The sequence below is a fragment of the Gnatocerus cornutus genome, chromosome 6 (genome assembly GCF_029298725.1).
Source record: "Gnatocerus cornutus isolate USDA-ARS CGAHR chromosome 6, icGnaCorn1.1, whole genome shotgun sequence".
In the NCBI taxonomy this organism is placed as follows: domain Eukaryota; kingdom Metazoa; phylum Arthropoda; class Insecta; order Coleoptera; family Tenebrionidae; genus Gnatocerus; species Gnatocerus cornutus.
Window position 1 is genome coordinate 6,886,712 of NC_142238.1, and position 14,157 is coordinate 6,900,868.

Genomic DNA, 14,157 nt, shown 5'->3' on the forward strand with positions numbered 1-14,157 from the left:
ACAATCAAATAGTGAAATAAGCTTAACTGTTTACATTTGCTGTTTGTGTAGAATATGTATACACTATTCGAATACACAAACTTTAACTAAGAATCGTTCACACATCCTGCGATAACACGAGCAGATTTTGATCAAGGAATCTAAAGATTCCACGAAATCCGGAATTGCTTCGTTTGATAAATACACTTCCTGGACGTAGAGAAAAGCTGAAATCACACGGAAATTGCAAAATTCCTCACCTATTTTTTAGTAAGATTTTAAAATCTCTCTTGCCCAACTATAGCAGTTGATTGGCGTTAAACGATAATCCAATTAATTTCAATTTAAAATAATTAGCCTAAAATCAATGTTATGTGGATAAAATCGCAGCTACTCGATATTTTCATAGGGAATAATAAGATAATAACATTACAAGGCTACAGAAGTGAGGTTGTCAAGTTTAACTTATTTATGCTCCTATTTATGAACCTTTCTAATTAACGTAGTATGTTCTCCCTGCTTCGGAGATACAGTGAAATGTGATATACTCACTCTTTCGAAGAAAATTAAACCTTCTTTCGCGAAACTGTAAATTAATTAGATAAAGAAACAACATACTCCTTAATAAGCTTGCAATAATAACAATTTCAGTTTATTTCAGCTTAAATACCGATCAAACTAGCAAATATGCACGTATTTTACCCGGCGCACCCACCAAAATTAATAAATGTAACAAAATTTTGTTCGTTTTGTGAATTTCTGGTTCAATTCATCGCCTGCATTTCTAATATTTAGCAATAAATGATTTGCCACATGAAATGAAACAAATATTCATTTTTGTAAATTTACAGTTCAGTCCGTTGTCATTATTATGTGAAATATTTCAAACAATGAGAAAACGTATTCAAAAAATAAACGTAGATGGCAAATATAGAAAAAACATCGTAAACGTGGTAACAATTTTACTTGAATTTTAGCAAGAGGGCATATATTATATTAAACTTGACAATTAATATATTAGAGTTATGTTGCTTCAAAAGTGTACGGATAGAAACTTTTAATTTAATTTGCTAATCTAGAATTATGATACACAAGATTTATAAGAAATTATATAAATTATATAATAATTCGAAATAAAAAAAAATAGTTGGCTCGCACCTGAATAGACAAATTTTCTCGTATTTAATTTGTCTACAAAAAAGCAACGATGTGTTAAATTTACTATTTACTAAATAAATCTAATAAAATATACATCGCTACGTAAATCTCCACTCGTTTAAAAAGTAAGTAGAAAGATCCGTAACTTATGAAGCCGATTAAGGTGTACATTTTATCATTGCAAGCAATTGAGAAGCACGTTTGTTGGACTTAGTAAAACGTTTGTTCAAAGTATAGAAAACAACCCTCTAATAATTGTAACGTTTATTAAATAACTTTGTATAAAACGTTCTTTAAAAATTAACATAACACCTAAAAATTTTGGTGTTACTTATAAGCTTTAAGCTACCATGTTAATGAAGTCACTTCATGAACAATATTTATATGAAAATAGTTCCCAAGATTAATGAATCCAGCCATCGCTGAGCAAATTACGCCACTGACTTTAATTAAAACTTCATCGTCTTAAAAAATCTGAAACATCCAACCTCATTTACCTAAATCTGAATTTTACCCGAAATATTAATGCAAAGCCTCTGTCTTAAGCCGTAAAAAATTGGAGTTCACTTATTAAATCAGAATCCGTCGTCAACATAACTATTACGTAATGAATAATGATGGCTTTTCCAAAGAAAATTCATCAATCTGCAAATAAGTTTAAGTGTCATCTCCAGTTTATGAAACCGAATAAAAGCTCAGGTAGACTCTCACCAGATACTTCAATTTACAAAGGCATTTATATTAAATTCTCTTTAGAAGTGCTCGTTTAAAAACGGTTTATCTTTTAGACATATCGGAATTCTTAACAAAACATTGTACGGAACGGATTATTAGCACTTATATTGTATTCGCCAATTTGTGTCATGCTTAAAGTCCGAGATATAAAGAAAAAATATAATCAAATAAGAATTACGGAAGGAAATATCTACGCTCGTAAAAAGTAAATGTTTGAAAAATATGAAAAGGTACATTTGTATGAAAAATATATCCATTAGACTCCAAACTGTACACACTTGAAAAATTCAAAAGAATAAATAATGACCTCAGAGTAATCGATTACTCATACTACTTCACTGACAAATATTTCGACATGAAGTATACAAATCTCCAATTTAAAATCAAATCAAACTCAAGGTTACTGTTTTTGTGCCGTTTATTAACTCTAGCAAGTTGCAAAATTAGTTGGCAGAAAATAGCTACATTAAAATAAAAATTCACTTGTGGTTATGGATATTTCTCAGTGGGTATTACTTTGACTAATGTCTTTGATAAATACATCCATGCCTAAAGCCACTAGCTCCTTTAGACAAAGGAATAATTAGCTGTTAAGAGCGGTACTACAATAAAGAAGCATCTGATTGTAAGAGAACGTGCAAAACCATTACCTAGTTCAAAGTGCCTCTTTTAAAACGCAAATCAACCCAAAATGCGAAATAAAATTACTCCTTTCATTAAAAATTAATTAGACAACAGTTTGACAAGGATTCATAGTTTACGAAGACGAAGATAATTAAAAATTGTTTGAACACTTAATTTACGTACAGGGTGTAATGAAGACAACGCACAATGCAAAGAGAGAATCCTTCTCTTTGACATATGATGCAGTCTAATTGTTTACATCAGAGGTTTCATTCCCGTACTAAAAGGGTGTAATAGTAATTAGGAGAAGGATGTGTATAAATTCATATAACTATTTGATCTAATTGTATATTACAAATAAGCTTGGAAAAGCCATCAAATAAAATTGTTTCAAATTTAATTAATAAGTAGTTACCAAATTTAGTGTCCTACACCTTTATTGACATGAAAACGATGAAGCAAACCGACCGCATCTTTTTATCTGCCGTAGTTCCGGAGATATGGAGTAACAAAAATTCCGGCCTAAGTGTCGATCGAAATACTTTAAAAAAATTGAATTTAGATAATTCATTAAAAGCGTAATCTAAACTGCATTGATTTCAATGTAAGACCTTGCTCAAACTCTCAAACTCATTACATTATAATTGTTTAATGAAAGTTCTAACTATGCTTTCACATAATGAAGTTTTCAAGCACTTTCACAAGTGACAAATTATTGAGTTTGTAAATTATATTGTAACATAGTTATACAGTTTAGCTATTAGCAATTAGCATGCATTCATGATGTAGAAAATTGACACCCATTGAAACGAAAAATTAGAGTGGCTACGTGAGTTGTAACTGGGAAACGCGATTATATTGCTTTAGCGAATAAACAATTTTTATATTTAATGAGTTGGTGGATAGTCGCAATGCAAACATGAATTAGTTGGGTTAAATTTAATGCGAAATGAAAGACTAACTGGAAAAAGGCGTCAAGAGCTCACAATCACAACTTTCACGAACTTGAGAAACTCAAATTGATTGATCGAGAATTGGGTCGAAACCAGCTAACCCCTATTATACCGATTTGTTAAAGTTTACCAAACCAGAGCTAAATTCTATTTAGAGACCAAAATGATTAGTGACAATAAACAAAGATACGAGAAGTAATTGAAAACCTGAACTCAAATCCATGATGTCAACAGCATAGTTTTATTTCCTCAATAGATACTAAAATTACATTAATTATTATTTTTATCCATTCAATTACGTAACATGAACAAAACAAAAAATTAAGTTGTCAAACAAAGTTGATCATATTTACTGTTTTTACACAAAACAAACACAAGTACTTGAACTCAAAAAACAAACAATTCCGTGACATGCAAATATGTTGGTATCAATCAAACACGAACAAAATTAAATCTTTGATGTAATTTTGGTGTTTTGATCTATTAATGGAACGACTGTGTCAAATACAATATTAACAAGCAGCCACAAAATACTGATTGAAGCAGTTTTAGATTGAAACAATCTAATTGCAGGTTATTGTGTAGTATAATGCTTTATTACTGCAGGGTTTTAAAGTGAGCTTATGCTTACGAGCTTATGTAGCACCAAAACTATTCATCAAACGAAGTGTACATCGTTTCAATGAGTTTCATCCTGACTCTTTTATTGTAAATATTTATTACAAAAAACATTCTGCTACTTTGATTCAGTATTTAAAACTAATTCAAAGCAATGTACATGTGGTCGAAATACAATTGGAAAAAGTTCTTAAATCCCATTAAATTTAAGCAACGCTTACAACTGCACTCCCTTTGAATACAAGGGTTGAATATTTAATTATATTTTGTTTATTCTGAGTAGGTAGCAAATCGAACTTGTGGTACAAAAATAGATAAGAATGTGAATGAACTGTGAATTTGTAATATACTTTTTAATTAATTTCATTTCAACCTTTGCATAAAACATAATAGGAGTGAAATTATATACACACGGATTTATATTTTCAGATATAAAATGAAAGCTAATTCACTGATACTGATATTAAGAGGCATACAAGAGAGTCGAATAACCAAACATGTTAATAAAATGGAATTATTTAGTATCTAATTTTGGCTCAATGTTTGCTTTGTTATATTTTTTACAAAAAGTCAATCACAATGCTGATTTTTAATTCCTCCAAGATTTGCTGAATGTCAGACAAGAACTTGTTTTTACTATTTTCTGGACGTATTAGCAGATATTTTGTTATAACTTGTGTTTATCATTATATTTTGCGACTACTAAAAAAATGACTAATTAACTTATTTCTTTTAAATCGTGCTGATTTCTAAAAATGCTGCAGCGTAAATCGGTAAATCTTCTGCAGAAAAAATACTTACTAGTATATTTGTAATACACATATCTGCTTTAAGTAAAATATTTGATATGTTTACGAGCTATAAAGCTACTTTGAAATGCACGTAAGCATCAAATTTTATTTAGAACAGAAATAACAAAATAAATCAATTATTATAAAATATTGCCACCTACTTAACAACACATAAACCTTCAGCATTAATTTCAAATAAATGTAATCTACTAGAAATAGGAATTCCTACTTTGCCTGGATTCTGCACAATCGTGCTCGAACCGTGACCGAAATAAGCGGAATTATTGTGGAAACAATCGTTCATTTCCAATTCATCACGTTCGGTTCACAGATTTGTTTCTCGACTTTTTTACTGGAAGGAGATTCAAACTAACATTGAGCAATTAAAATTGCACATTTATGTTGTTTACAAATTCAACTTCACATTAAATTGTCACCAACTGTACAAAGTACTAATTAAGTTGTCTAAAATGTAAGACAATTAATAATTTTACTGTCAACTAGATGATTGGGTTTCACTGCATTGAAACTTAATATTCACGAGTTGAAAACATACGTTTCTATTAATTATTTCTTGCTTCTAAAGGATCTTCTAAAGGATGTTAACTTTATTTTACAGTAATGACTTTTTCAGTTAAACTTATTCAATAAAACAAAACGAATCAAATACGATTTTAATTAACTCTCGAAATACGCACTCTCGTATAACGGATCAATAGCTAATCTTTTCCAAAATTACCATACATGGACCAGATTAATTTTTTTTTGAACAAATTGTTAATTTCTGACGTAATTTTTTTCGTTAAACATTAGAAAAATGCTTCCATTTCGTAAAATAGATGTTCTCTCGGATCTCGGAGATAAAACTAATTAGACACACACTTGTACAATCCTAGAGAAAACAGATCTAAAACAAACTTAATCAGAAGTAGTTAAATTACCCGCTTTTGCGTAAACACTAATTTAAACTCAAGCTCATAATGTCAAATGGAGCTTACTTTGATTGGTTATAAATTCTGGAATAACTGAAATCTTCTAAACCACCACGAGAATATAACACAACTCTGTTCGTTTATATTTTTAGTGAAATCGCAGAAAATTACATGAAGTAAAATATCAAACAATTACCTGAGAAACCTTAGACGCACTTTTGTGAAAAATGAAGTAAAGCTTCGACAGGAACTCCTAAAAGTGCAGTTTTCCCAATACAATAAAAGCTCGTAGTTGAGGTAAATTGTAAATAAATTGCAAAGACTCTGCTAGTTTTTCTTAGATACAGTTCACTCGGTTTCAGAGAGGAAAAATCCATGAAGATCAGTGCATGTCAAACTTTTAATAAAAACACATAAATTCTGGAAAGTTTTTGCCCGAGAAAATGTCCACTGAGAATAAAAACGGCTGATAAAAGCGTAACAGGATTTCATAAATCCTAATTTAAGCATACGATTCTAAAAAGTTTATAAATACAAATAAATGTTATTGAAGCTTTCCTTAGATTCAATTATAACCGGAAACATACGTTTAAAAATATAAAAACAAATTTTGTTGTGTAAGTTGATTTTGATCATGGAATAGAAAATCACAGCTTGTCCATCACGCAAAAATGTGCAGCTACTTATGCTTTAATTACTCAATTTAACGCAATTGCATTAATTTATTCACGGACACTTATTCCATATTAAAAAACATATAATTAAGTTTTTAGCTCAAACAAAATTAAGCCCTAAAAAGCATTATTCGTCTATTCCATTACTCCGGCGCATTCACCAATTTCAAATACGGAACTAAACTTTTCTATTTAAAATTTTTACCCAAAAAACTCGAGCTAGTTGTCAAATAAACTAAAAATCAAATTTCCCTGCAGTTACAGTAAAGCCTAAATTATTAATCATAAATTACATTAAGAACTACGAACATTAAAAACTTTAAATTGACAATTTTTGTGATACGTTTTCCCGCATTTGAACGATATAACTTTTAACCCGTCGCTTTATTTGCTATTGATTGCACCAGAATTTGTTGATACAGTCCGTATTTTATCTTGAAATGGAGTAAACAAAAAGATCACACATCGGTTCGTTGGTTGTTTAAAAAAATAAAATTATATTACCTTTGGTTTTCAATTTTCCTTGTAATAATAAAACATAACAGTAATTGACATAATCGAAATAACAGATTTTGAGCTTCCCTGTGATTTGTTTGAGAAACATTTTCGTGGTTTTGAAGAAGATTGTTCTGAAAAAGATGCCTCGTCGTGCAAAAAATTTTGTTATTGATAAAAGAATTATTTCTTTATAATGTCTCATCTGATGTTTGATTTGAATAAAACCTCTTCGTCTTCCTAAAATGATTAAAATAAATTAGAAATCCGACCAAAGAAAATAAAACGGTTTTAAAAAAATATTGAAGCAGTACCTTTTATATACTTATACAAAATTCTCTCAACCAAACGTTTTTGAATACAAGGACGAATATTTATCTGCATTTGAATATCGTTTCAAAACAATCAGGTTATTACGTAAGTAATGATGGTTTGTGTAATGAAAACGTTTTTCAACAGCCACCGAATAGCCTGGAAATGACATACTATGTCAACACCACCAATTATATGGAATTTCATATAATAATTTCCCATTGTATCAGTGTTATTTCATTTGAACCAATAAAAAAATATATTGAAAGTACTTCATTCGGTAAACAACATGAATCCATCTGATAGACTTCCGTTCATTCAACATCATGAAAGAGATGGATGTAGGAGTCACAAAGAAAACAAAAAATTCAGTAAAGTAGTCTCGGAACTTCGCACGAATTGTTAGCTTGTACACTTTCCCACCAAAGCAGCTGAATTGCCGTAAAATAGTCAAAAAAATTCTGTAAGGATACCTTAAAATAAATATATTATAAGATTTGTGTTAGACCTAAAACAGATTCAGTGTTGGTATACTGCGCTAACACAAAAGTGTTAAAGTGTTAATTTACGTGACTTAATATCCACTAGCTAGAGATAATCTAGATCAATTAATACTGTTTACAAACAACTCGAAAACTATACATGCAAATGTGTTCATGAAGGTTTGTTATTACCAAGTAATTCCTGTTGTTCTATAGATTTGCTTCGTAATTTTTATGAACAAAATATTTTTGTACTGACTACCAGAAAAAAAACTAAAACTTGAATAAAATTGTGACAAAATGAGAAATCTTATGATGCAATTAAACTTTAAAGAAACTCCAAACTTTTTTCATTCTGAATGTTTTAAGACAGAGGCAGTCCAAAGCCGATTATCTTCGGCTCCAAGTTATAAGAACGACAGATATAAAGACGTTCATCATTCTTCTTATTTTTGTGTTAACCGAAATTACCAGCACTCCGCCACGTACTTTCCATACATTTGTTCAGTTTTCTGACAGTCACGTTGCGACAGTTTAAATGATAGACCCGTATAAAAATAAGAAGACATAAGCAGAAATGATTAAAATGCCAGCATCTGAAGGTAAAGGCACAAAATTTATTGCCCTTTTAAAAGAAAACATTTAATTTTCTCGGTTCAGCACAGAAATTGGGCTCTTCAATTTATGAAGTGAGGGTCTGCCTGACGTTTTGACCCACAACAGAATTTTCTTTATTGATCGTTGATATCGTCGAGCAAAAATAATCGATAAATTATAGTTTTAAGCGAGTTTGTCTAAATTATTCAAGCCACAGAAACTCGGGTTGTGTTTTATAGAAGCTCTTAAAAACAACGTATTTCACTTGCGTAGCTTGAAAGTGCTTTTTCGTTTTCAATTAAAATGTTGTTGTAATAAACGTACGCAATTTCCATGCAAAAATTGAAAGAAGCAACCCCGCAAATTTTAATTCCAAACGTACTTTCCTTAAAAGAACCGCAATAAAATGTAATTTAAGCTTCGAGTCAGGCATATCAAAGAGAATGCGTTTTTTTTAAATTACAACTTACCTGCAACATTGGCAAAAAGGAGCAGAGAAGTTCACCCAGAATCCAATTGTTGATCATAAGAACGTACAAAGTGATCGGTAAAACCACTACACATTTAACAATATCGCTAATGACATTGTTTAGAACAAAACTACAAGTGACATCGTTGTACAACTTGTTACGGACAATATGCAGAAAAACGGACAAGTTGAGTAAAACTCCAGTAGCTATCAGCAGAAAGTACATGAACAAAATAAAGAGATAAATATTAGCCACTGTTGGTCTTAAGTGTGGTTTGCGTAGATCCAAATCAGTATTTGGTTGTCCCAACAAAAATTCATGGATGATACTCATAACATCCGGCGGAAGCTCATTTCGAACTTGTTCTGTGTAATTGTCGTTTTCCATTTTCGATTCTTCCTCGAGGAAATTTTTTCACATTTTCACTTTCACTTACACACGATGAGCGCTGTTGTGGAGACTTAACGTGCGACAAGTTGCCAACTCCGACAAGTTTTAAGTGCGCTCCGGGCGCTGAGAACGTATTTTATTCCGGAGGATGTGTTGTTGCGCGGGAGACTTGCGCTCTGAGATGAACACCTGATTTCGGGGGTTTGTTTATTTATCAACAAAATATTTGGTTCACTGACATAGTCCAATTTGGTTTAACAATAACAAGTGCAACTTTCCGTTTTCCGGAAAAAATCTGCCTATTTTTCTAATCAAGAAAGAATCTTTAACTTCTAGAAACATCCTTTCCAAAAATATTAAAATAAATAGGATTGCGCTTTGTTGTGACAAGTTGCATGACTACCTACCTTTATAGATTCTTTATTTCGTTGCCATATTTCGTCCAAGATAATTGTCTGATATTTATGACAAATTATAGCGGTTTTCTTGTAGCCAAAATGGCACTAATTTGAATGTGCTGACCCGATAATTATTTGTTGCGCCACGTTAGTAATTTCAAGAAACGGAATCTCTCGTGTTCATGGCAACTGCAGATATGTGATCGAATTGTGATTGTTGACGAACTCTGGGCGGAACTTTAAACATTTTGGCAAACCAAAACCCCAGGTAACCTGTATGCATATTACTTCCATTGAATAACAAACAGCTCTTAGATCTAACGTTTGTATTTTTTTGTACTTGTCATCCAAATTAACCGTCTTCACTGGCACGAAAATAAAAGACCAACTGCGACAAGCGTAAATATGTTTTCCGGTTTTATTGTCCTTTTACATTTTACAAAATGCGGGAGATGAGAAAAATAGAAACCTCGACGTTACAAAACGTACTTTTTATTGTAATATTAGTAATTCAATAAAACGCGTTAATGAAATGTATTCTAATTTAGTAATTATTCATGAAATCTCTAAAATTTACCAATGTACACACCATGGCAATTCATGTAATCCAAGAAAATTACCTCAACTTATAAAATTTGCACGTGCTAACTAATCTTTCTTCCCATTATTGAAAATCTTTCAGAGTTTCTCATTAAATTAACAATTTAATTACACGAACGAATAATGTTAAATTGAACACGACCGAACACTGACATGGAGGTTTCGCTTTAAAGCGTCAACTGTGTTTATCATGCATAAATTTTAAATAATTCTCTGCGTTTGATAGCCATACAATTGTCACATTGTAATCAAAAAAAGAAACTCTGAAATCTAATTACATAAACAATAGCAGGCAGGCACAAATTGGTTATTTTTAAAACATTTTCAAAAATTAGCCGCCAACAATGTAGTCATTAGCTTTGTAGTTGGATTACTTGCAAAAGATATTAAAATTCGTCCTAATTTCAGACTCTACTTTAACAAACTGCCGCGCAAAATTTTATCAGCGTCTTTGAAACTTTAATATAACATTAGATTTAATTAAAATAAAATCTTTTTCAAAACCTTCGATTGGACGTTGAATACAGTAAGCGTAAAATGTGAAGAGACTAGACAAGCAGACCATGAACATATCTTAAAGACTTTGTCGTTTTGGATGTAATCCAAACCATTAGCAATGCTCTCAAACATTTTCCGCTAAATGTTAGCGCAGGAACAGATTTGATAAGTATCCATAAAGCAGCGTTCTGGCTAAATATTTTCAGTTTTTACTCATTAAATCCGGAAAGTAACGTACTTAAATTATTTGACTTTTTATTAATAGGCTTCTCACCCTATAAGGCTCTAAGATGCTTCAGAAACTCGTACTTAAGTTTGGTTATTTTTAGAAGAGCATAATGACGAGATTCCCTCGAAGCGAAAAGCATAGTTGAGCTAGTTACCTTCAGCTTATAACCAATTTTGTTCTTCCTTTTTGACAGTAGTGTAGTAAAATCTACTAAAAACACTAAGATAAGAACATATTTTATATATTCACGGTGGCTCGTCACCTAGTTCATCTTTATTTACACTCCATGGACACGAGTAAATAAATTCAATTTTGTGAACAAAACAAGGCAAATAATACAACAGACAAAGGCTTGGTTTGTGGTTTTTATTTCAAGAAGTTAATTTCTGTATTGTAGGTAACGATCATTGTACTACAAGCACTCTTACGTTTGCTTTCAAGCTGAGTGTTAATAAAGACTCAAGGCGGAAAGGAGAAAACTTTGAAGTTCGATTCACCTACAAAAAACACTAAACTCCAAGCAGGTTTAATGTACTTGTAATCGTGCGACTAATACAATTTAAAACAACACCGAGTGATAGAAAGTAACTGGCACCATCAAACTCATCTAAAAAATCATCTGTAATTACATAAACATTTCTTCCAGAAGGCAGAGATAATAATGACGTGCTCCACGCAATATGGTATTCATCTCTAATCTAAAAAAGATCAAATCCACGAATTCGTATTTTTAGTAACGTGTTCCACATTCCTCTTGCAACACCCTGTTCCTAATCTGATGTGCTCAAGCCTACAATTTGTGCCAATCTGAGTCGACTTGTCAGTTAGAAAATGTTAGAAATCATCCCCTGAAGAAAAACGCGGCTTTAAGAATTATAATTTGGAAGCAATCATGTATCTAAAATATAGTAATTATTGTATACCAAGAGAGAGAAGTCATTTTTTTGAACCGAGAATTATAATTTCGCTAGATCCGAAATAGTTAAGAGAAGTAAAAAGTATAAATATTGTCATTTGCAATTGTTGGATCCAAATTTCTAAACTAAAACCAATAAAACATGTTTATTTATGACGTATACATGACGTTCGTTTCCATCCCCACTAAATATTTAGCATAATATAGACAATCAAAAATACGCTGTTCTTTATCTACTTGTAGGAAAGAAATTTAATTTCGCAGGCGACATAATGGCATGCTCTCAAGCTATCAGTAAAAAATAATTTATTTGACTACAACAATACATTGCAATAAGTCCAAATCACTAAAACTAAAAAATAATTGAACAAATTTCTTCTGTTTAGTTACTTAAACTCGTTATTCGCTTGATCAAACGGTTTGGTTAAACCAATGGAAATCGCATCGGCCTCAAATCATCCGAGCCCGATGACACGATCTGCATTAATCTACATAAATTGAATTAGTCCATTTACCCACAATAAAATGATTGTAGTCAGCACTATAATATGCGAGTGTTCACATTTGAGTTAAATTTGCATAACTTCGAAGAGTCCCTAACTGGGTTTAAAAAATATTCAAATTTATTAATTTAGGAACGAATAGAAAAAATGTTGTAAAAAGCAAGGGTAGTGGTTTCACTTCAAATGGTCAAACTTTTCAAGAAAAATATTACTCGAGATGAACGGTAGCTGTAGTAGAATTGAAAGAAGAGATCTCAAAGTAGTGATACAAAGCCGGTTCTGCAGCGGAAGTCGTAATCTCGAGCGCCCGTCCGGTGATGTATTGCTGGTCATCTACCAATCAGGCGCACAGATGGTGTCGGCGGCTCTTCCGGCGTATTGCTGGTCATCTGCCAATCAGGTGGCGGGTGATTTAAAAATTTGACAGATGGCGGTGGGAATTTGACAGCTGGTGGCGGGAAATTGAAATGTGTAGCCGGTTGGAGGCGCCGCGAGCCGATAAACAGTTCAATTTGCGCGTGCGCGGCTAAACGGCGGGAAATTTAAAAATTTGACAGATGGCGGTGGAAATTTGACAGCTGGCGGCGGGAAATTTGAATTGACAGATGGCTGTAAATTTGACATTTGATCGTTCAAGATGGCGTCTTTAATTGTGACAGCTGGTAGAGGATCAAGATGGCGGTGACGGTTTGGGTGACAATCATAGAGGGCGCTAGAGAGAGAGCAAAAAATTCAAAAAAATTTGAGTGCGGTTCTCGGAAAAAATTGCAATTTCTCGGAAAAAAATATTATAATTTCTCGGAAAAAACATGTAAAATAGTTCGTTATTTGGGTGTGGTCATTTGGTCTGATTTCCGCGTTTCTCGGAATAACCGCAAACATTGATAACAGACCAAACTAGATGTTTTCAAACAAGACAAAAATTTAAAATAGTTCGCAGGGTATAAACAAGGTGTTTGAGATTTTCAGTCGCTGCTTGTATTTTTTATGAGACTTTTGGTGGGTCGTATGTACGATTTTCAGTAGCGAGATATTTAAAAATGGTGGAGTGCACGCCATCTATCCATCGTGGTGTGGTAGAAATCTGTATTATCGATTAAAAAATTTTCTGGAAATATGTAAAAAGTGTATGGGCAATGACACTATTATAGCGATCGAGTACCTATATAATAATAAATTAATGAAAAAAAAAAAATTCTGCAGGTCGTCTAATGTATGCAGGAATCTGGAATCAGGAATCAACATTAGTAGATGTCATATTTTTAGCGCAAATTTTAAATTCGATAAGAGGTGTGTGAGTGGGTGGTGCGTGCAAATATAAATCCAATTGAACTTCCGTAATTTACAAGTATTCAAAATGAATACGCAAACAAGAGAAGAAGTCAAATCAATTATTAGAAACCGATGCCCCAATCGTAAATTTGTAAGTTTATGATCTTTATATAATATATTTATGTTTTATTTTAACCTATCTTTATCAGTTTGTCTTGGTGTCTCTTGAAAAACTCCCTGAAGATGCTGAAATTCTCAACATATCAGGGTGTGAACTAGGCAGTGTAGGTTGTATAAACAATACATGGGGCCTACATATTTACCATAAGGTGAGTTCCTTTTTTCATATGTTTTCAATTCAAGGAATTTATTTTTGAATATCTTCACAGTATCCTGAGACAATTCGAAGGCGTGGAAGACCACGGAAAAGGAAGCCTTCTTTTCAATTTATTGCTTTGTAAATATATTATATACAAATAAAATTAAATAAAAGTATAAAGTTTTATTTATTATTCAAAATAAAGGGCGTGC

The 14,157-nt window shown here is 32.0% G+C and overlaps 1 protein-coding gene across 1 annotated transcript in view; it reads right to left on the reverse strand.

Annotated features, from left to right (window-relative positions):
* The window catches only part of LOC148172469 (prolactin-releasing peptide receptor), a 28,078-nt gene extending 18,758 nt beyond the window's left edge, over nucleotides 1-9,320 (reverse strand). The window contains exon 1 of the mRNA XM_088039471.1: nucleotides 8,821-9,320. Within this exon, the coding sequence (XP_087895597.1) occupies nucleotides 8,821-9,207 (387 nt within the window). The 5' untranslated portion in view covers nucleotides 9,208-9,320. The remainder of the gene's footprint in view (nucleotides 1-8,820) is intronic.
* Between the last annotated feature and the right edge of the window lie 4,837 nt (nucleotides 9,321-14,157).